This window comes from Barbus barbus (assembly GCF_936440315.1).
Source record: "Barbus barbus genome assembly, chromosome: 45".
Classification (NCBI taxonomy): Eukaryota; Metazoa; Chordata; class Actinopteri; order Cypriniformes; family Cyprinidae; genus Barbus; species Barbus barbus.
This window is the reverse complement of record NC_136723.1, coordinates 23,301,975-23,324,432: the sequence shown is the minus strand read 5'-3', so window position 1 is coordinate 23,324,432 and position 22,458 is coordinate 23,301,975. Positions and strand designations below refer to the sequence as shown.

General features: G+C 33.9%; 2 protein-coding genes across 2 annotated transcripts; one reads left to right on the top strand and one right to left on the bottom strand.

The window, feature by feature from the left end:
- Positions 1 to 4,372: 4,372 nt before the first annotated feature.
- Positions 4,373 to 12,243, bottom strand: polm (polymerase (DNA directed), mu). Its single transcript, XM_079408667.1, has 11 exons — positions 11,953 to 12,243; positions 11,681 to 11,858; positions 11,511 to 11,609; positions 11,266 to 11,436; positions 11,116 to 11,187; positions 10,878 to 10,998; positions 9,020 to 9,152; positions 8,643 to 8,745; positions 8,217 to 8,522; positions 6,744 to 6,827; positions 4,373 to 6,566 (listed from the first exon to the last, which is right to left on the bottom strand). The coding sequence occupies exons 1-11, from the start codon at positions 12,123 to 12,125 to the stop codon at positions 6,480 to 6,482; spliced, it is 1,527 nt and encodes a 508-aa protein (XP_079264793.1). The 5' UTR covers positions 12,126 to 12,243; the 3' UTR covers positions 4,373 to 6,479.
- Positions 12,244 to 12,911: 668 nt separating this feature from the next.
- gnsb (glucosamine (N-acetyl)-6-sulfatase (Sanfilippo disease IIID), b) lies at positions 12,912 to 22,231 on the top strand. Its single transcript, XM_079407937.1, has 13 exons — positions 12,912 to 13,653; positions 14,696 to 14,755; positions 14,839 to 15,042; positions 15,981 to 16,046; positions 16,363 to 16,461; positions 17,813 to 17,980; positions 18,595 to 18,677; positions 18,755 to 18,873; positions 18,951 to 19,054; positions 19,139 to 19,240; positions 20,548 to 20,658; positions 20,890 to 20,997; positions 21,071 to 22,231. The coding sequence occupies exons 1-13, from the start codon at positions 13,522 to 13,524 to the stop codon at positions 21,218 to 21,220; spliced, it is 1,506 nt and encodes a 501-aa protein (XP_079264063.1). The 5' UTR covers positions 12,912 to 13,521; the 3' UTR covers positions 21,221 to 22,231.
- The last annotated feature ends 227 nt before the right edge of the window (positions 22,232 to 22,458 follow it).

The window sequence follows — 22,458 nt, the reverse complement described above, 5'->3', positions numbered from 1 at the left end:
TTGTATTAACAAAAATAAATTTTTTAGAGGCTTTTAATTATTTAAAAACAGCAATATAGATTATTTTAGCGGTCCACTCCCCCATAAACATAAAACTGTAATTTACTTAACTATAATTTATTTATGTAAACTTTATTTATTTATTCAGAGGCATTATTACTTTATTGTACAACATTATTAATTAATGTTTAAAAAACAGGAATATTGATGATTTCAGAGGTCTAGCCTCTATTAGTAATATATATATATATATATATATATTTTAAATTCTTTAAAACGAATGCAAAACTCATATTTCTTGACTGTAATTTATTTATTTATGAGCCTTTTTAATTGATAAAAAATATAAACAAATATGTAATGCAAAACAAATAAAATATAAATAAAAGTTTTATTGAATTATTTACATTTTATTTATATTTATCTTATTTTATTGATGATTTCAGCAGTCTATCCTCTCGTAATAAAACAGTAACATTTCTTTAAACTAATGCAAAACTTTCAGATATAAAATAAAGCATTTTATTTATTTATTTGTATCAGTCTGATTTCGGATGCAGATACAGAGTTTATATGTATTGATTAAGAACAGATGCTCAGCTCATACTTTAAAGTATTTAGTTCTCTTTGTATTTGTGATGACGGGTGCAGTTAAGCAAATCCGTCTCCGTTAGTGTGATCGGGGCTCAGTGAGTGGATCCTGAAGCGCCGCTACAGACGGCAGTCTCTCAGAGTAATGGCCCCCAGCGGTGACGGCCTTTGATTGTCCTCATTGAGCCCCTTTCATCTCTAATAGGGCTGTTTGCTGCTCTGTAATGACTGCTCATGTATTGTCTCTCTCTCAGTGCTGCAGGGGCCGGAGGCAGAACACACACAGCCAGCATCACACCACCACAAAATCAACATTTCTAGATGGGTTTAACCTTACATTGAGTCCCTACAACATGCAACATGCTGATATTGAAGTACACATTTATGTATATTCATATTGTTTATATTATGAGTATTTTGAATGAGTTTTTATTTGTATATTTTCCATTTTAATGTTGTTTATAATTCTTTTTATATTTATATATTTTTTTAGCATATTTTTAGTTATTTTCGTACATCAAGTTAGCCTAAAACAACTTTTTATATTTTATTTTAAGTTAATGTTTACTTTATTTCAAACAACTATGCGTTCTGTAAATATACAATATATATCAATATATTTCATATTTTATATATATAGTTAATAATACACATAACATATTTTTCTTAAATATATACATGCATGTGTTTGCATTTATATAATAAATAAACACAGTACACACTCATATATTATGTAAACAAAAACTTTTATTTTGGATGTGATTAATCGCGATTAATCGTTTGACAGCACTAATACACACACACACACACACACATATATATAATCAATGTAGATATTCAATTTTAAAAAATTTGTCTTCTCATTATATATCTAAATGATATATTCTATCAAATATAACTAATTAAAATGTCCTTCAAATTTAACATTAACATTGTTTTCATTTTAATAGTTCCATTTTAACAATTTTATTTCAGTTACTAAAATAAAATGTTCACCTTTTTAAATATTTTATTTTATTTCAAGCAATGAAAACATTTCTTATGGTTTTAGTTTTACAACTGTATGCTGGTATATATCAATATGCTGGTAAAATAAAACAAAATAAAAATTAATTTAAATATTCTCATTTTAAATCAAAATTAATCACCTAAAACACAAAACATGTTTAAAAATTAAATAAATCCTTAAAATCTAACATTAAAATAGCATATTTCAACTGCATAGGCCAAAATGACCTGCGACTCATTATATATTATTTAATAAAAATGTGCTAAATTTCATGATGAGAATATTTGTTAATACTAAGAACCTTGCTATTGTTTTTGTGGACACAGATTGTGTTTATTTCTACATTTCCTCAGTACTGTAGGTGTCAATTGTCACATCAGCACTTGAACTATGATTGTGGATGTCGGTTTAATCACTTTAATACGGCCTCTCGTCAGTGTTCCTCTCTTTTGTTTGTTGTAAAAGTCACTAATCCGGTTAATCCCATCTGTTTGATTGCAACACATCCAGTAATCCCTCATTGACTCCAATCAGAGGAATCAACCTCAAAGAACTACCTGAGGAACCGGTCCGGACAGAAAAGCCGGTCTGAGATCACGGCGGGAACTCAGACCCTCGATCAGAGCCCTGGAGCCCTGTCTCCACAGCCGAGGCCAGAGGTGTCCCTGGACGCTCCATTCAGAGTACTTTTGTTTCACACCTGGAACCGGGGAGGGGAAGTGTGAAGGAGGTATTAAGCCCTATTGAGCATAACTGCCGATACCCACCCACCCCGTCTCTTACGACACTCCTCATTGAGGAGCCGGGCCCAGATCAGCATGTTTGTGAATGCTCTCAGATCACAGACACTCGACTGAAAGAAGTGTCCTCGCGGAGAAAGACGAGGGAGGAGGGAACGCTGCATTTGGGCCTTTCCTTTTCCTGTTAAGAGTGTAATGTAAAGGCTGACGCGAGGTGTGAACGTAGACGGGCCCTTTGAAGTTAAAACGACATTTAGAGATCAATTATGTTGTTAGCAGAAGGTGTCTGCCGGTTTCAACCCGCCGTAAAATACAACTTAAAGGTGGATAAAATGAGACGCGGCGGTTTATGTCCTGTCAAACCTGAAGACCGCCACTTAAAGAGACTGAAACTGGAGATAAAAATTCAAAATACTTTTTCAGCACTTACTGTGGATCTTGATGGTTTCAGATAGTAATGCACCTGAATGATTGTCATATTCATGAACCGTAATATTTACACATACACTCAAGAATATTTTTTAAAACATTTATGCGATTATTAGAGCATTTTTCTTTTTTATTCAAACTTCCAGGTTTAATTCATTATGTTTTTTTCTGTTTTGTTTTACTGTAGTATTACCACAGTACCTTTTCTAAAAAATGTGTTATAATTTAAAAAAAAAGGTAAAGTTTCATACTTTGGGGAAAAAAAAGTGGTAACAGCAGGGAGTTTTCATTTTGATTTTAGTCAAAGTTTTACAAATTGTGTTGCGTTTTTGTCATTTCTATTTATCATTGTTATTTTCTAATTTTATTTCAGCTTTAGTCTTAGTTATTTTAGTGCATCAAGTTAAACTTAATAAAATGATAAATGTTTTGTTGGCAACATGCTAAAATAAGTTATACATAAGTTATAGTTGTATAAAAATTGGTTTTTAGTTTTAGTTAACTAATAACTGATATTGATAAGACCTGTACAGTCCACCGAATATAAATGTATTTAATGCTACACACATATATATATGCTGGTATAAAATTGAATACATATATTTAATTAAAAAGTGTCAAAGTGTCATACTTAAGAAAAAAAGGTTTTACACCAGCAGCAGGAAAATGGTGTTGGGAAAAAATACAATACAGGTCAGAAAGGTCAACTTCAATAGGGTTTCCACACCAGTTGCATTAAAAACAATTAATACTTGGTTATTTGTTGTTTTTAAATGAGCAAATGATTGATTTGAATTTACTCTATATGCTGAGGTAAACTTTTTCTTATTTACCTTTTTTTCTGTACCCATGTGCATTTCTCCATAGTATATAAATGCATGCAATCACGGCACAGCTGCTTCTTTTGTAAAGGCTAAATAAACAGTGCTGCTGTTAACACTGAAAGAAAGGAGACACACAGAGCTGAGATCATACCTGAAAGATCTCCTGCAGAGACAGAGACGTCTGTTTACATACTGGAGACAGGCTCCCAACTATACCGCCATTAGCTGTAAAACAGCTACATTTCCTCTCTCAGATCCAAAGTTTAGGGATTTTTAAATGTTTTTGAAAGCGGTCTCCTATATGCTCAACATGGCTGCATTTATTTGATCAAAAACACAGTACAAACATCAATATTCAAAAATATTAGAATTTAAAATAAGTGAAATATTATTATGTTTTAAAATAACTGTATTCTATTTAAATATATTTGAAAATGTAATTTATTCCTGTGATACAAAGCTGAATTTTCAGCATAATTTCTGCAGTCTTTATGATCATCAGAAACCATTCTAATATGCCGGTTTACTGCTCAACAAACATTTCTGATTATTAGTATTGAAAACGGGTGTGCTGCTTCATATTTGTGTGGAAACTGAATATTTTTCAGCATTCTTGGAGGAATGAAAAGTTCAAAATAGAAATCCTTTGTAATTTGTAAATGCTTTTACAGTCACTTTTTTGATCAATTGAATGAATTCTTGCTTACTCCAAACTTTTAAATGGCAATAAAACAAAGAAAATGTATTAAAAAAAATAAAATAAACATTTCTACTATGTACTGATGTGTATTTATTAAGGTTTCACAGCTGTTTCTTTCTTTTTATTTATAAAGCACATTTCACGCAACTCAAGGTTGACCCAAAGTGCTGTACAAAGAGCTATAGTCAACAATACATTACACCCATACATCAAAACAGGAACTATGCCTCATTAAAGGCTAAAGAAAAAAGGTGTTCTTTAAGTAAATGCTTAAAATATGACAAGGAAGATACAGTTCTGATAGAAGCAGGCAAATTGTTCCAGAGATTGGGGCCTGCAACGGCGAAGGCTCGATCACCTCTATGTTGTAGCCTTGTTCTGGGAACAGTAAGGAGGCTAGATCTTAAGATCTTAAGGCTCTAATAGGACTGTAGTTTAAACAGGCTTCTGTAAGGTAGGATGGGGCCAGATTGTCTAATGATTTAAAAACAAAAGTTAGAACTTTAAAAATTACTCTATGCTTGACTGGTAGCTAATTTAAAAAGATTAAAATGGACGTGGCATGATCGAACCTTCACCTGCTGGTCAGCAGCAGCATTTTGAACCACCTGTAAACGCTTCAGACAAGACTGGCTAATACCGTAATATAAGGCGTTACAGTAATCAAGACGAGAAAGAATAAACAGATGGATAATCTGTTCAAAGCGTTTCGTTGAAAAAAAAGAAACTTCAAATTTGCAACACGTTGCAAATGAAAAAAACTTGATTTAACCACAGCATTAACCTGCTTCTCGAACATCAGGCCTGAATCAAATATAACACCAAGATTCTTTGCAAACGAAGTAATATACTTGGAACGATGGCCAAGGTCAAAAGCATGATCATCATGAGGTTTTAAACCAAACATAATCATTTCTGTTTGTTATCATTTAAAACCCCCAAAAATTTGATTGAGCCAGTTTTGTAATTAGGCAAGCCAATAATGGTCCAATGGACCCTTTATTTTTATACTGTAATGAAAAATATAATTGTGTATCATCCGCATAGAGGTGGAACGACACTCCATGCTTTTCGAAAATGGCACCTACGGGCAGCATATATAATGAAATAAGATCGGAGAGAGAATTGAACCTTGTGGTACTCCACATGAAAAAGGATGCACAGAAGAAACGTGCTGACCAATGGAAATACGAAAGCTTCTATATGACAAAAAAAGAACGAAACCATTTCAAAACTGTACCATGTAGACCCACATGATTCTCAAATCTAAAAAGCAAAACCTCATGATCAATCATGTCAAAAGCAGAACTTAAATCTAAAAGTACCAAAGCCACAACGTTCCCTTTGTCAGTTTCTAGTTGCAAATATTTTATGTAATAGTTCTTAACATCATAAAGAAATTCTGTAATTGTTCTTCTTTTAAATAGGCTCTAAGTAGAAAAAAATGTCTGTGTGATTATTTTCTTCAGTTATGTGGTCTGTTCTTCCCCATGCAGCGCTCAAGTAGAAAGCATTTATAATATACAGTGAGCATGTATAGATGTTAGGTGGTTGGGAAAAGCGGGTCAAAATGAACCAGGTGCACAAAAAGGACGTTAGAATAATGTCAAGCATCATCTAACCACAAATACATCCTGCATATATGCAATAACGTCTACATATGCATCAAATACTCTCTCTCACAAAACCTTGAGCCTCCATAAGAAATAAGGCATCTCTACAAATATCAGCTGTTGAATAACTGAGACAAGCGCTTCAGTGGATAAGATAATTAAATCAAGTCCAAATATGTGCCATTGCAGTATATGGAGAGGATAATACATGAAAACCACCTATGGTCAATTATCCAAAGCCAAAGATGATCAAAAGAGGCATGTTTTGAGTTTTAATTAAAATAATCTTTAATTACAAAGTATAAAATAAGACATAACTAATTTGATGCTCAATTTCAAAGAGATAAACAATATCTTATGAACATATACTATATGTTCACATATATGGTGAAAAACACCCTGTTGATTCAATTATTGGAAAATGACTGACTAAAAAACATCAGATACCTGATACATTTGTAGTCTCTTTTCCATCGTGTCCTATAAACATTTACATATGAAATGTGATCTGATCATAACTGGGAGCTAAAATATAAGGCTAGGCGATGGAAGCACTGGCACATTAGTAGTGATTCAGGCATTTCGCTCAGATGGAGGAATAAACTCCAGACCGAGGTAGGCAAAAATCTCCTCTTCCGTCTTTGCTCTGAGATACAGATTCTGTACAGTTTCACACAGAGAGAGAGAGAGATGTAAATATAGCTATTCTAGCAAGATTTTACAATTAAACTTTTAATAACGACATATAAAACCTGTATTATATATAGACCAAATGGTGTTTTATACATCCTATTACACAAATACGGTAAGGTATGATGCATTTTTAGTGCGGTTCACCTGTTTTCTGTCGTAGAGGGCGTGACTGCTCAAGGACATGTGCTTCTCTTGCCCCGCCCACCGTCTCAACTCCCTCTCAAACAGCTGCAGAACAAACAGCACATCACCAGTGAACGGAACTGACCTCAAAACACTGCCGCCGCATGCAGTCAGGTGTGACTTCAGACAATCACACTGATGCAGGAAACAATCAACTCAAATTTGAACAACAACAACACACAGTAAAACGAAAACTACACTTTCAGAAAATATAGTATATGAAAATATATAAAAAAATATGTATATTAAAATATTTCAAAAATATATAAATCAATTAAAATATTTTTTCTAATTAAAACCTTAATATTTACTATTTTTTTTTCATAAAAAATATTTTAAATCAATTACTCACAATTGACTCAAAATCTATTATATCAAAAGTTGATAATTATTTAAAATTTACACACAAAGTATAAAAAAATATTTTCATCAAATCTTTAAAAATCATCATGAATAACCAGTGATCTGACTGCTATGAAAATTACTAAACAAAGTACTTCACCAATAAAACTAAATGAAACAAAATATATATAAAAAAACAAAATACAACTAATATATATATATATATATTAAAATGATTGAATATATGAAGTGCTGGGAACCGATTAATCTCATCCAAAATAAAAGGTTTTGTGTACATAATATGTGGGTGCGTGTACTGTGTGTATGTATGTATGTATATATATATATATATATATATATATATATATATATGTGTGTGTGTGGTTGTACATATACATATAGTGTTTTTTGGTGTTTGGCTTAGTGTTATGTTCGAATCATTATACTCTTATACCTTTTTGTTCTTTTTTTTTTGTTTTTAAGTTTTGAAATTTTATTGTATGCATTTGTCATTTTTATTTAATTTCTTTATTTTTAAAATGTGTATAGGTAGTATTTATAAAGTTTTAGATTTTAGTTTTGGATCTGTTTTTAGTTGTTTTAATACTACAATTGATTGCTTCGGTTTGTCCTCATTTGTAAGTCGCTTTGGATAAAAGCTTCTGCTACATGACTAAATAATAATAAATATACACAGTACACACACATATATTATGTACATAAAAACTGTTATTAGTGGATGCGATTAATCGTTGCCCAGCACTAATATATATATATATATATATATATATATATATATATATATATATATATATATATAGTAAGTTGTTTCATTAAAATATTTCTGAATTTATGAAAAAATTATAATATTTTTTAATTATTATTTACTACAAAAATGGTAGAAAATAATATTTTTCAATTTTTTTTTACCAATAATCTGTGATCTGACTACTGTAAAACTTACTGAATGAAGCACTTAAAAAGTACTTCTAAAAGTGTTAATTTCAATCAAAACCAAAAAATGTTCGACTAAAATCAAACACACAAAAAAATAGAAATAAAAAGCAGTGCCGTTTGGATGATTAGACACACCTTTGACCCGGTCCATCCGAGAGTGGCGAAGGCAAACTGACAGTAGGGACTGACCACCAGATCGACCCGTACAGCCCTCCAGCCTGACGCTTCTGCATGATGCTCACCGGGTCTTTCACTTTCACGTCCTGTACCGACATCCTCAGCAGAAGCAGTGGAATTTGATTTGGAGCTCACAGCAGATTTCTGAAGCTTAAATATGGAAAAGCATCTCTCAAAGCGATCCATGTTACTAGACGCCCGAGCTGGACCATCCATTTTTTCCAGATAAGAGTTTCTGGTCGTCTTCTGATACAGCAGCAAACCCTGATGAAGAATACATGCTACTCTGTCATTCAACATAAAAACTCACTTTAAAATGTCATCAGCAAACAGCCATACTGGGTGCATTTAATCATGCAAGTATTCACAGAACTTCACGAACACCTGCTCTTCCAGCCAGTTTGTGATTTTAGGCATCAATCCTTCCTCTTTTCCTTCCTCTGGGTGTGTTATGAGAAAGTCCACATCATGACCGACTTCCTTCCCCCTAAAATATATATAGCAAATAAAGATGTTTATATCATCACAGAATGTAAACTGTATTATCATCCAGTTGTAATCTGATTAATGTTACAATAAGACATGAAAATATTAAGATATTAGAAACATTAACATCAGTATTTACTGTAAAGATTCTGCTAATCAATATGTATAGTAAAAAGCATTATTAATTTGACTTGACCTAAAATGCACATGAATGATGAAAACTGCTTTGAAGCTACAGCATTAAAGTAAGCTCCGCACATCATTAGCACACAGACCTCCTGAAGCCTCCCATGAGCTGGATCTCTGCTCCGGGCAGCACAGCATGCACGGCTTTCTCGACGATATCACTGATGACATCAGCCTCCACCTTAGTGACGGGTTTCTGGAGGTCATCGTAATACTGGACTCCTGAGGTCAGAGGTCATATATATATATATATATATACACACATACAGTCATGGCCAAAAATATCGGCACCCTTGGTAAATATGATCAAAGAAGCCTGTAAAAATGATTCTGCATTGTTAATCCTTTTGATCTTTTATTTTAAAAATTCACTAAAATCTAACCTTTCATTGGATAATAAGAATTTACAATGGGGGGGGGGGGGGTATCATTATGAAATAAATATTTTTCTCTAATACACACATTGGCCACAATTAACAGCACCCTTTTATTCAATACTTTTTGAAACCTCCATTTGCCAGTTTAACAGCTCTACATTTTCTCCTATAATACCTGATGAGGTTAGAAAACACCTGCCGAGAGATCAGAGACCATTCCTTCATCCAGAATCACTCCAGATCCTTCAGATTCACAGCTCCATGACGGTGCTTCTTCTCTTCAGTTCACCTCACTCATTTTCTACAGGGTTCAGGTCAGAGGACTGAAATGGCCAGCAGAAGCTTGGTTTTGTGCCCAGTAACCCATTTTTGTGTTGTTTTTGAGGTTTGTGTTTGGATTATTGATTTTGGAAGATCCAAACATGGCCCATTATAAGATTTCTAACAGAGTCAGTCACTTATTGATTTTTTATCTGTTGGTATTTGATAGAATCCATGATGCCATGTGTCTAAACAAGATGTCCAGGACCTCCAGCAGAAATATAGGCCCACAACATCACAAATACAGCATTATGTTTCATTGTACACATGGGGTACTTTTTATCCCTCACCAAACCCATCTTGAGTGTTTGCTGCTAAAAAGCTTTTTTTATTTTTATTTCATCTGACCATAGAAGCCAGTCCCATTTGAAGTTCCAGTCGTGTCTGATAACTGAATATGCTGGAGTTTGTTTTTTGATGAGCTAGGAGAATTTTTCTTGAAACCCTCCCAAACAACATGTGGTGATGTAGGTGCTGTTTGACTTTTTTTTTTTTTTATATATATATATATATATATATATATATATATATATATATATATATATATATATATATATATATATATATATATATATATATATATATATATATATATATATATATAAGGTTTTCTGACCCCGAGACTCAACTATTTTCTGCAATTCTCCAGCTGTGGTCCTTGGAGAGTCTTTAGCCACTCAAACTCTCCTTCTCACCGTGCATTAGGACGATATAGACACACTTCCTCTTCCTGGCAGATTCATCAGAAATATATTCTTTGGTTTTTCTCATTGTGATGGATGATAAAGCGAATTTGGGCTTTGTTTTCCCTCCTATTTATATTTCTGTGAAACAGGAAGCCATGGCTGAATCATTTCATGTTCATAATCATCCTGGAGTGCTCAAAATTGTGAATATGAATGGGAATATACTTCAGAGATATTTTACTCATAAGAATTTCTAGGGGTGCCAATAATTGTGTCCAACGTATATTTGAGAAAAACATTTATTTCATAATGATATTTACCACCATTTTAAATTCTTATTATCCAATGAAAGGTTAGATTTTTGTGATTTTTTTTAAACAAAAGATCAAAAGGATTAACAATGCAGATTAATTTTCACAGCCTTCTTTGATCATATTTACCAAGGGTGCTGATATTTTTATATACACACACACACCTAAATTCAATGATTAATATTTTTTTTTACATTTATGAATACAATTACAAATAACTAAATAATAATGTTCAACAGTGCAATGCAGTACCTGCTTGCTGTGCACGGTTCAACTGTTGTCCTGTGCGAATCAAATCGTCTGGAGACCGCAAACCCTCTCTAATCCAGCGATCTGCCGTCCGCACACCCACCCCGAAAATACCAGTTAGTGCCTGCAGAAAGGGAAGATATGACTTCATAATTCACACACTAAAGCTGACCAATCAGGCATATCATTTACACTGCCTTCACAGTTCTTTCTGCAAAAACAGACTACTACCCATCTTTACCTTCATGGCCTGATATTGCTCTGATTGTCTTGTTGACTCTACTTCTCTTGATGATCCATCTTCTAAAATCTCCTAAAAAGGTGAAACAGCCTTATTAACAGATGTATCTAGATAATATGGATTTTTGAGAAGATAAGGGAGCTTGATTACTTTTATAACTCTCTGTGAATGGTCACCCAGGCAGGGCAAACACCTCAGATCCTCCATGCTCCTCACACGACAGGGAAGCGCCTTTAGGACTGATGCTGCCCGTCTGAACGCCACGCTCCGTCCTTCATTATCATTATATTCGGCATTCTGAGCCAAGATTTCAAGAGCCTCCTGCAGGACAGAGCGTCAAACTGTTCAGCAAACTCTTCAGACACATTATTAGAAAGAGACAATAAATAACTCACTGTAAGAAATGAATTGTGGTGTTTTAAAGGCATTCGTCTTTGACAGGCATAACTTTTCATCAGCATTGCTGTGGGGTCTCCGTTGGGTTTCGGGCTGACCTGCAACACATCTGTATACTTAGTTAAATGGCTCTTTTAAAAGTAATGTGTCCATAAATGTGTCCTTGTACCTTTAATATGTGTCTGTCCTGAACTATAACGGGATGTCCAGCCTCCATGCTCTCCGTAAACCACCTGATGTCCAACAAATGGCCAGAACTGGAGGTGTCTCGTCCAGTTTGGTTGTCCAGCCAAGCCTGGACTTCATCTCCACTGTTGTTTTCTGACACAACATGTGTGATGGAGGAACTGTAAGAGTAAAACAAACAGGAATAGTCCAAAAGTTGCACCCCTACAAAACAATACTGTGGTAATATCATAGTAAAGTGCTGAGGGTTCGTACCTGTAGCTTTCTTTAATAAGAAAGCCTTTGCTCCGTCCTAGTCGTGTAAGAAATGCTCTTCTAGATGTTCCCATCTTCCTCTCCAAGATGAATATAGAAACATGGGGAAATGTACAGCTGTCATTCTGTTGGTTTACAGCTAGAGAGACTTTCCTGCGTTTTAATGGGATCATAATCTAGAGCAAACACTAAAATCATAACCTTCATCCCCTCATCTAGCACCACAGAGCAGATGAGATCAGACCCTCTGTGCTTATATCTGCTCTTCCAGGGAAAAGGTGTCACGTGTGCACCACAGAAATAAAAAACGTCAATAGAAGAAACAAGCGGTGGACAGAACGTTTTCTTTAATTGGTTAACATGGGTATAAAAATAATTATTCTGTTTGAATGCTTCACTGGGTGTTTTTAAATGAAACAGCTAGAAAGAAATTAATCTTATGAGTATAATAATTAAATTAAAAGTTGTAAGCGGTGTAATCACGTGTTACTTTTCTCTGCGCTGGTGAAGATGGACCAATCATAGCCGTTTATATATCTGACGGACCAATCACAGCCGTTTATATATCTGACGGACCAATCACAGCCGTTCATATATCTAACAGACCAATCACAGCCGTTTGTGATTCAAGGTTTTTGGGCCACAGGCGCCACCTCTCGGAAGACAGACCTCATGTGTCATAGAATTGTATCCAGGGGGATCTATTTTGGGTGATGCACATGTTAGGAAAGTTTTGGTGCACCCATAAAATGTTCCGACTGGGTGCAGACCGTGCATACATAGCCTACGTAGGTTGCCACAATCATAGATATATATATGATTCATCATAGATATATCATAGATATGATATATGATACATATATATATGTCTATGGCCACAATAACTTAACTCACAGTAGTTATATAATAAAAATAAAACGATACAAAAGGGCAGATTTCCTTGATCTTCAAATGCATTTACAATACTTTGTCATATGCGAACGTGAAAGGGTGTGACCTTGCATTAAAACGCACGTGGTCATGTTTGATACACTTTTATTTTGTTAATTTGACAGTAATCTGAGGTGTCATTTTTGTTCTGTATTTCTCTTTATTAATTTACACATACGCGAATAAACGAAAATTATAGAAATATATCATTTTCGTCGGACTTATAAATTATAAACTTGCATTTTCCATTTTTAAATTAAATATATATTTTTAAAAATACGTAGGAAGATTTTTTTTTGTCAGAGAAATAAGTAATAATTAATTAAACAGTTATTTAAAACGATGAAAAAAGGCCCAGAACATGGTTAAACAGATGCAATCTTTGTGGAGAAAAAAAAACAAACTCTACAAGAGCGAACATTTATTATGTCGTTGCTTCATTATGAACTGTGCATGCATCAGCTGTTAGATCAGGTTGTAGTCATATGACCCACTGAGTGTCTCACTTCCTCAAACTTTCTCAGTTCATCCCACTGTGTGTGTGCTGCTGTTCGCCACTCATAACCCTCATCTGCTTCACACCGGTTCTCCAGGCAGACAGGCTGCGGGTTTGGCCTGGTTTGGTCTGGTTTTGGCCTCATGGCGAGCGCGCGCGTCTTGTTCACCTGTCTGTTTGTCCTCACCTGCACGCTCAGGTGTTCACAATGCGCCAAACTGAGCAACATCATCCTCATTCTCACCGACGACCAGGATGTGGAGATGGGGGGAATGGTAAGTGAACAAAATTAGACTTCAAATGCTTTTAATTGTCGTGCACCATGACTCACTTCTTCACAATTGTGGCGGTGACTTGCTGGTAACTGTGGTTTTAGATGGTAACACGATAGCACTGAACCTTATGCACCATAATACATAGTACTTCAGTGAACTTACAAAAACACCATGGTACTACCTTAGTGTATGTACAAAAGAAATAAAATAAATTAGTACTCTGTATATGTATGTATTCACCTCCGATTCAAACAGAACACAATTAGGAAATATTTTGTTCATTAAATGTCTTTAAATTGTGACATTTTACCATGAAAAGCAAGCACATTTCATTTCCCAATTCCCATACTGATAAAAAATTTATTAAATTGTTTTAGATGTATATGTTTAGTTAAATGCAACAGTATTTATACATTATAGCATAGGCAATTTTGCATTGATTTTTCTTATATATATATATATATATATATATATATATATATATATATATATATATATATATATATATATATATATATATATATATATATATATATATATTAGTTAGTACTCTGTCCATAGAAATGTTGTGTAAAAACGTAGTATGTGTGTAAACACCTCATTCACTTCAAAATGAAGAAATAGTTTTTCGTTGCTGTTTTAGGGTTTTACATTGACATTGTTTCACAAAATAAAGCACATTTATTAGCAGATAATTGCACGGATAATGCAAAAATATTAAATTGTTAAATATCAAAATGCATTATTTTAATTTAAAAGTATTTATACATCGCAGCATTTATTGTACTAGAGCTGACTGAAATAAAAACGATGTACTTAAGCATCATGAAAATAATGTTGTGGTGATAAAACTACTAGGCTAAACCAGTCCCATGTTAAAGTCATATGAAGCTGCTGTTGTTTTAAGAATCAAGTCCAGGAACAAGTAATTCGGCTAAAGTTAGTGTGTGAAATCACACATCCTGTTGACACTTTTGTTGTTACATGTGATGCATCATATTGACACTATAGCCATCTCATAGAATCTTTTTTTTATTCACAGACTCCCATGAAGAAGACCAAAGCACTGATCGGTGATGCTGGTGTGACTTTCTCCAATGCTGTGAGTGCTCAGTCATGATCCAAAGATTTTTTTTTATGGATCTGATCAAATATCACAAGTTTCTCCTCTCCTGTTGTGTTTAGTTCACTGCCACCCCTCTGTGCTGTCCCAGCCGCAGCAGCATCCTCACTGGTAAATATCCACACAATCATTTGGTCCGAAATAACTCCATCTCTGGCAACTGCAGCAGCACGACGTGGCAGAAGGAGGCCGAGCCCTTCGCCTTTCCGCTTTACCTCAATAAGATTCGCTACCAGACCTTCTACGGCGGGAAATACCTGAATCAGGTCGGCTTTTGACCCGTTTGGTGCTCTATACACTATCTCTGGCCTATTTACATGGTGTTCGTTCTTTGAAATTTGCCTGCAATGATAACAGAAGCTCTGCACAACGTGCTTAAATATTTGCAATCAAAATATTTAAAGCGTTCTAAGCCAACAACAATCTTACGGGTTTGAGAAGTTTGAAATACTGCTAATGTTTGTGTTCGTTTTCAGTTGTTTCCCTGGTTGCCTCAAATTCAAGAAAACGGAGTAAAATAATTTAATAAAATATAAAAATATATAATATCATTTAAATTATTTTAATTACTTAAATATATTTTGTTGAATATTTTTGTGAATTATACAATATTTTTTATTATAATCTTTTTGCATTATAGTAATGACAACAGATGAAGATAATGTGCTTAATTGTAATAAAAAAATAATGTTGTAATGCACAAAATCTTTAATTGTACGCTAAAACATGTCACATTTTACCCCAAAAGTGTATTAAAAAAACACAAAGAAAATTTTGCCTGTTTTTAACATTAAGTTTGTTTTTGTAATGTGACTTTATTTTCATAATTATTAAGCTCAGTCAATTTGATTATTATTAAAAAAAATAGTAAAATACAATAATTTATTTCAGTCAGCAGTTGTACAACAAATTGTATATAAATATGTATGTACATATTATAACAATTTAATATAATTAACATTAAATTAATAATATAATATTATTTTGATAATTGGGAAATTAAATGTACTTAATTTTCATTAAAACATTTCACAATGCAACCCCCGCCCCATAAAATAGCCTTAATTTCTTCAACAAAAAAATATTTTTTTTAATTTCTAAAATCCAAAATATCTATATTATTAGAGATGAAATATGACGCTTGTTCTTGACTGGTTTCATGAGATTCTTCCAGTTCTACATGAATCCCTCTCTGTGTCCTCAGTATGGAAGTAAGGATGCAGGCGGTGTGGGTCATGTGCCTCCTGGCTGGGACCAATGGCACGCACTGGTAAGTCATGACTCATGAACGGACGGATCATTCCAAGACTACTTCCCTTTAACATTCAGATCAGCGGGGAAAATGCTGTATGTGCTGCAATATGTTCTATACTTCCCCTATCCGACAGTGTCAGTCACCTATAGACAAGCATTCATGAACAATGCATGGTTTAATATGGTCATGTGATGCGATCTCATTACAGCTTGCACTGCAAAAGCAGATCTGGTTTTTAACCATTTAATTTCCCTTTTACTGATAGTTTTAAAGCAAATATTTAATTTTGTTGTATGATCTAACACTTTTGGATTTATTTGTGTCTCCGCAGGTGGGAAACTCTAAATATTACAATTACACACTGTCTGTGAATGGAAAAGAGGAAAAACATGGAGACAGCTATGAGAAGGACTATCTCACAGACCTGGTTGTAAGTGTTTAATGCTTTTAAGTGTAGAGTCAACATTAAAACAGGATCTGTATCCCATTTTACTTCCATAATGTGATGCACTTCTGGATTAAACAGGACATTCAATGAGAAATAAAATAGACTTATTTTATTTATATATAAATAAATTAATATATTAATATGTATATGTAAACGGTCTTTTTTTGAATAAGTTGCCCTGATAAATAGTTCACAATAAGACTAAGAATGTGTATTAGCAACATAAATAGAGTCATTTGACTTCAAGTTGGAGCATGTTATGTCACATTAAATCAAATATAAATTTTTAGAGGCGTAAACAGTCGCTCAATTTTTGCAGCTATTTACTTCCTGCTAAATGTGACGGTCTATGAATTGCTTCATCACCTGCTAAACTTGTTTTACGTTGGAAATGTCACTTAACACAGTGGTTACCTAATAATATCGCCATTGGCTGTTTTAGAGCAAGACACAAGCTGTTTGCCTCATGACCGACTGAGAAGCCGCATAGTTTCATTCTGTGTGACTCTGAATGTGCCTGTCTACGCTGCAGTGAGTCATGTGACTTCTGTGAGACGCATGACTGGACTGCTTGATACGGCCTGCAACATTGTTTTATTGCTTATCTGATGCTAAAACCTGGGCTGGAATCGTGCCGTCACTGACCGTTGCTCTGTTCTTATTTAACTAAGGGCAGGTGTCCTGGAAACAGATGAACTCTAGTCCTAAATTAAACTCCTCTCACAACAGTGGTTTTCCACAGTCTGGGCCAGGTGTAGCACTGTTATTTCAGTATCATTGAGATACTATTATAGTTTTTTTTTTTTTTTTTTTTTTGACCATTTAAATTTTTTTATATTTTTTTTTAAGTTTTTTTTTTAATAATTTACTTTATTGATATTTTTATTTATTAAATTTTTATATTAGTTTAGTATAAAATAGTGTATACATTTATTTAATTTTTTAATTAAAGGTTTTGTGATGTATTGCATGTTTTTGTAATTTATTCTTTTTTTTTTTAATTTGGCAGCTCATTGAAATAAAAACAAAAAGTTTTCAAGATTTTTTGTTTGTTTTCTCGATCATCTGCAGCATGCAAATATTTAAATTTTTTATTAAAAATATGAATTTCATTGCATTAAATAAAATCTAAACCAAGAGGCATCTTGCGGTCAACAAAAGAAAAATCTATTTATTTGAGCCATGTTTTTCAATTCTTACAGTCTATATGGTATTCAAATGTGATCCAATGTCAAGCTGCATGACCCACCAGACAATCCAGTTTGTTTGCAAAATATATCTTGCGTGAAAAACTGGTGTTTAAAATCTGAAATCAAATGTTTGTTGATTCTAGTTGAACCGCTCGCTGCACTTCCTGGAGGAGCGGAGCCCCAGTCACCCGTTCTTCATGATGTTGTGTCCGCCGTCTCCTCATTCACCGTGGACGGCCGCCCCTCAGTATCAGCAGTCCTTCAGCGACGTCAAGGCACCACGAAACGGCAGCTTCAACGTGCCTGGAAAGGTTCAGCTTTCAGTTTGATCCGTAATGATATCTGACACATTATGAGGAAGAACTGCAGCTGGAAACGAGGACATTTTTTTTCACAATATCTCAAAACAAATAAAGACCTTTAATTAAAAATTTTGCGTATTAAAATTTTTATTTTTAAAATAGAGCAAAAAGCTTGTTTTTTAATTCGTGTTTTGTAAAAATATGTTCTTAGATTTACCAGTCAGTGAGTGTTAAGAAATTGCAAAAAGAAAGAAAATATATATATATATATATATTTACATGTTGCTATATCTGTTCTTAAATTTTTGCCAAAATACCAGCCATTGAGTGTTAATAAATGTAAACCATATTAATAATTTAAATGAATTTTTATGAAACATTTTAATTTCATAATATCATGCATTAATTATATATTTAAAAATCTATAATATTATGCATTAAATACAATTTGATAATGAATGTTATTTTCACCAAAATAGATTTTAATATATATTTTATTATTTGTTATATATGTTCAGTTTAATTTTTTGTCTGCATGTTCATATTGCTAAATTATATTTTGATGCAATTAAAGTATTTTCTGAACTCAGCATGACCATAATATGCTGTTTCTCTGATTTTAGGACAAACATTGGTTACTCCGGCAGCCTGCGAATCCAATGCCAAACAGCTCCATTGAGTACCTCGACAAGGCTTACCGCAGCAGGTACGCAAATATAGATTCATACAACATTCTATCAACTAAATCGCTCTATTGAGATGTGTATGTAATATCTCTGATAGGTGGCAGACGCTTCTGTCAGTGGACGATATGGTGGAGCAGCTGATTAAGAAACTGGATTCAATAAAGGAGTTGAGCAACACGTACATCTTCTACACGTCTGATCACGGCTATCACACCGGTGCGTCCTCAGTCTCCACAGTTTTATTGACCTGTTGTCCTCTTGACTTTGTCACCATATTTTTAAATCAATTTCAGGCCAGTTCTCATTGCCCATTGACAAGAGACAGCTGTACGAGTTTGATATTCGCATCCCTCTCTTAGTTCGGGGTCCAGGAATCAAACCTAAACAAACACTTCAGGTTCGATAAAAGAATTACAGATTTATTGAACAGTGTCTATAAATATATTATTATATGTAAAAATTCTGTTTAACTGTCCGCTAGTCTCCAGTGCTGAATATAGATCTGTCTATGACTATCCTGGACATCGCAGGAGTAAATGTCTCCACCGTCAACATGGACGGACAGTCTTTCCTGCCACAGATGGTGAGTGTGTCATGATTTTCACTTCCTGTTTCAGTACACGTGTATTTATATTCTTATTTGTGACCCTGGAGCACAAAACCAGTCTTAAGTTTCCATTTTTCAAAATTGAGATTTATACATCAACTGAAAATCTGGAATCTGAGGGTGCAAATACATCTACATATTGAGAAAATCTCCTTTAAAGTTGTCCAAATTAAGTTCTTAGCAATGCATATTACTGATCAAAATAAAGTTTTGATATATTGACAGTAGGAAATTTACTAAATATCTTCATGGAACATGATCTTTACTTAATATCCTAATGATTTTTGGCATAAAAGAAAAATCTATAATTTTGACCAATACAATGTATTTTTGGCTATTGCTGCAAATAAACTTAACTCCAGGGTCACATTTGTTTGTTTATATTTTTCTACTGTGAATGTATATGCCATTTCACCTGTTTTAAGCATTTTTCACTACAATATCCATCTCAATGTAGCATTATATATCATACACACTTATTTGACAACGATCTCCGATTTTTTTGTGAAAGCAATTAATACTTTTATTTATCAAGGATGCATTAAATTGATCAAAGTCACAGTAAAGACATTTATAATGTAAACACAAGATCTGTTTCAAGTAAATGCTGTTCTTTCTACTCATTGAACAAAACAAAAAAAGTATCATGTTTCTACAAAAATATTAGGCATCCCAGATGTTTTTAACACTCATAAGAATAATAAGAAATGTTTCTTGAGCAAATCAGTTTATTAGAATGATTTCTGAAGGATCATGTGACACTGAAGACTGGAGTAATAATGCTGAAAAATTCAGATTTACATCACAGTAATGATATTTTACGAAATATTGCAATAGAAACCAGTTATATTAAATTGTAATATTTTACAGTATTTCTGATTAAATAAATGCTGCCTTGGTGCTCACCTCCAGATCATTAAAAAAACGGCCAAATATTTCAAGGCCAAATCAAAAGAGGAAAAAAATATTTTCTAAAAAGGAAAAAAATAAAGCATGTTTAGGACCATTAAGATTTTTATGCATTGTGAAAATTAAGCACTTTCCCCTCAAATCTCATTACTAGAAAGCAACTATACATGCTATAGTAATATTTTCTGCATCTAGTGTTTATGCTAATGTTTATTTTCAAGAGAAATTGTATCCGAGCGTTACATTTTTGCATTACATTAATGAGAATAATTAAAGTTCCATGAAGGAGAATTCTCATTATGAGGATTGTCTAATAATGACACAATGAAAGAAAGTTTTCTCAGTGTTTTATCTCCTCTACTGTTCTCATGTAGGCACCATCGTTGCGTAATGGCACTGAACGGCCCTTCTTCCTGGTTGAGTACACCGGTGAGGGACATGTCTCTGAAGATCCCAGCTGCCCTAAACTCGGCCCTGGACTAGCTGTAAGTGCTTCTGGAATCACGTACTACACTCTTCAAAACAAAGCTGCTTTATTGCCATTGGTTCCATGAACAAATCTTTTACATTGCACAAAAAATCCTTCATAGTGGAAAAATGTTCTTTACACTAAGAACAAATTGAAGCAAAAGTGGTTCTTCTATGGCATGATGCATTTTCCCATCAACCTCTCCTGATTTCTTGTAATACCAAGTGACGTTTTCTCTTACTTCTAGGAATGCTTCCCAGACTGTGTATGTGAAGACTCCTTCAACAACACGTACGCCTGCGTCAGAACTCTGAAGGATGCAAACCTGCAGTACTGCGAGTTCGCAGACAACGAGGTGAGCACGTCAGTCAGGTGGGCCGTTGTGGTTAAGCTGAACCTCAGTGAATTTCCCCTGTTATCTCCTGCAGTCGTTCGTAGAGGTGTACAACGTGACGTCAGATCCCCATCAGCTGGAGAACATCGTGAAGAAGGTCGATCCTTCGCTTCTGCAGATCATGAACCAACGGCTGATCAAGCTGCAGTCCTGCACGGGTGACAGCTGTCGAAACATCAAATAAAACTGTGCCCGTGGGCGGGCCGGACCCCAGCCCTGCTCTAGCAGCGAACGCCAAATTGGGTAATGTGAAGTCCTATCAGGGCGTTCACAAATCTCTCCTGAAATTCTTAAAGAGACAGTTCATGTCCTGTCAATATTTACTCAACCCTTACTTTCTTCTTTTTACCGTACAATGAAAGTGGATGGATTTGCATTTGGTGCAAGAGAGAGAGTCAAACAGGTTCGGATGAGTAAATATTTACAGAACTCTCCCTTTAATTCTGATTTGGGAAGTCACATGCACTTCCCTCCTTTAAATGTGAATGTACCTACAGCGTGATTCTAGTTCAAACGCTGTCATACAGCTACATGAACACCGTTTCTAAGGGCTTGAACCAGTTCACTTGGAGGATTACTCGTCGTCAGGCTTGCCTTACTTCTTACTGCAAATTTTTTTTTTTTTCAGCACTTTTACGATAAATGAATGTTTAAACCAAATCTTGTCATGTTTGGCTAAATATACTACCATCAAAACATTCATCTTTTGCATTTTAAGAGGTTTTTTTCTGTTTGTTGATACTGTGAATTAAACCTTATATGTATGCATAATTGAAAACGCTCATGTGCCATAATGGAAATCCTGTTCTGATGTCATTTTAAAACGATGAAGGGAAAGGTCTGATATTTAAGGGAATTTTGCCAACTTTGATTTTAACCTAAAATATGATTGTGCCTTTTTGCAATAAAGCAGTGTTTGTGCCTTTTGTATGATACAAATTTTGAATAATCAATAAATTTATGAAAAAATTAAACTTACTTTGCAGCATCCACTTGATACAAATTGTTTTCTTTCTAAATGTATTTTAACATGGTTCTGATTGAAAGTCATCTAGACTGATTAAATGAAGAAACTGAGCATGATTAACTTTATGGAATATGCATAATAGTCTTAATATAAAGTAATATTTATTGCTGACTGAATTAAAGAATCAAAGTGATTTTAATCCTTGTCAAGTCAATTTATAAAATACATAAGTTAAAAATAAAAATGCAAAATACATAATTCACTGCTGTTTGAGTGACGAAAAACAACAACTGCAGGGTCATTCATATATTTTTCCATTTAAGGGGCAATATTTTTCCCCTGGGATTTATTTCCAGGGCATTTTTTTTTCTTTTTGTAAATGGAATTATCTTATGTGTTTGTGTTGCCTCTTATGTTAAATACTTATATTAATTGAATCAATCAGGCATTTTCTT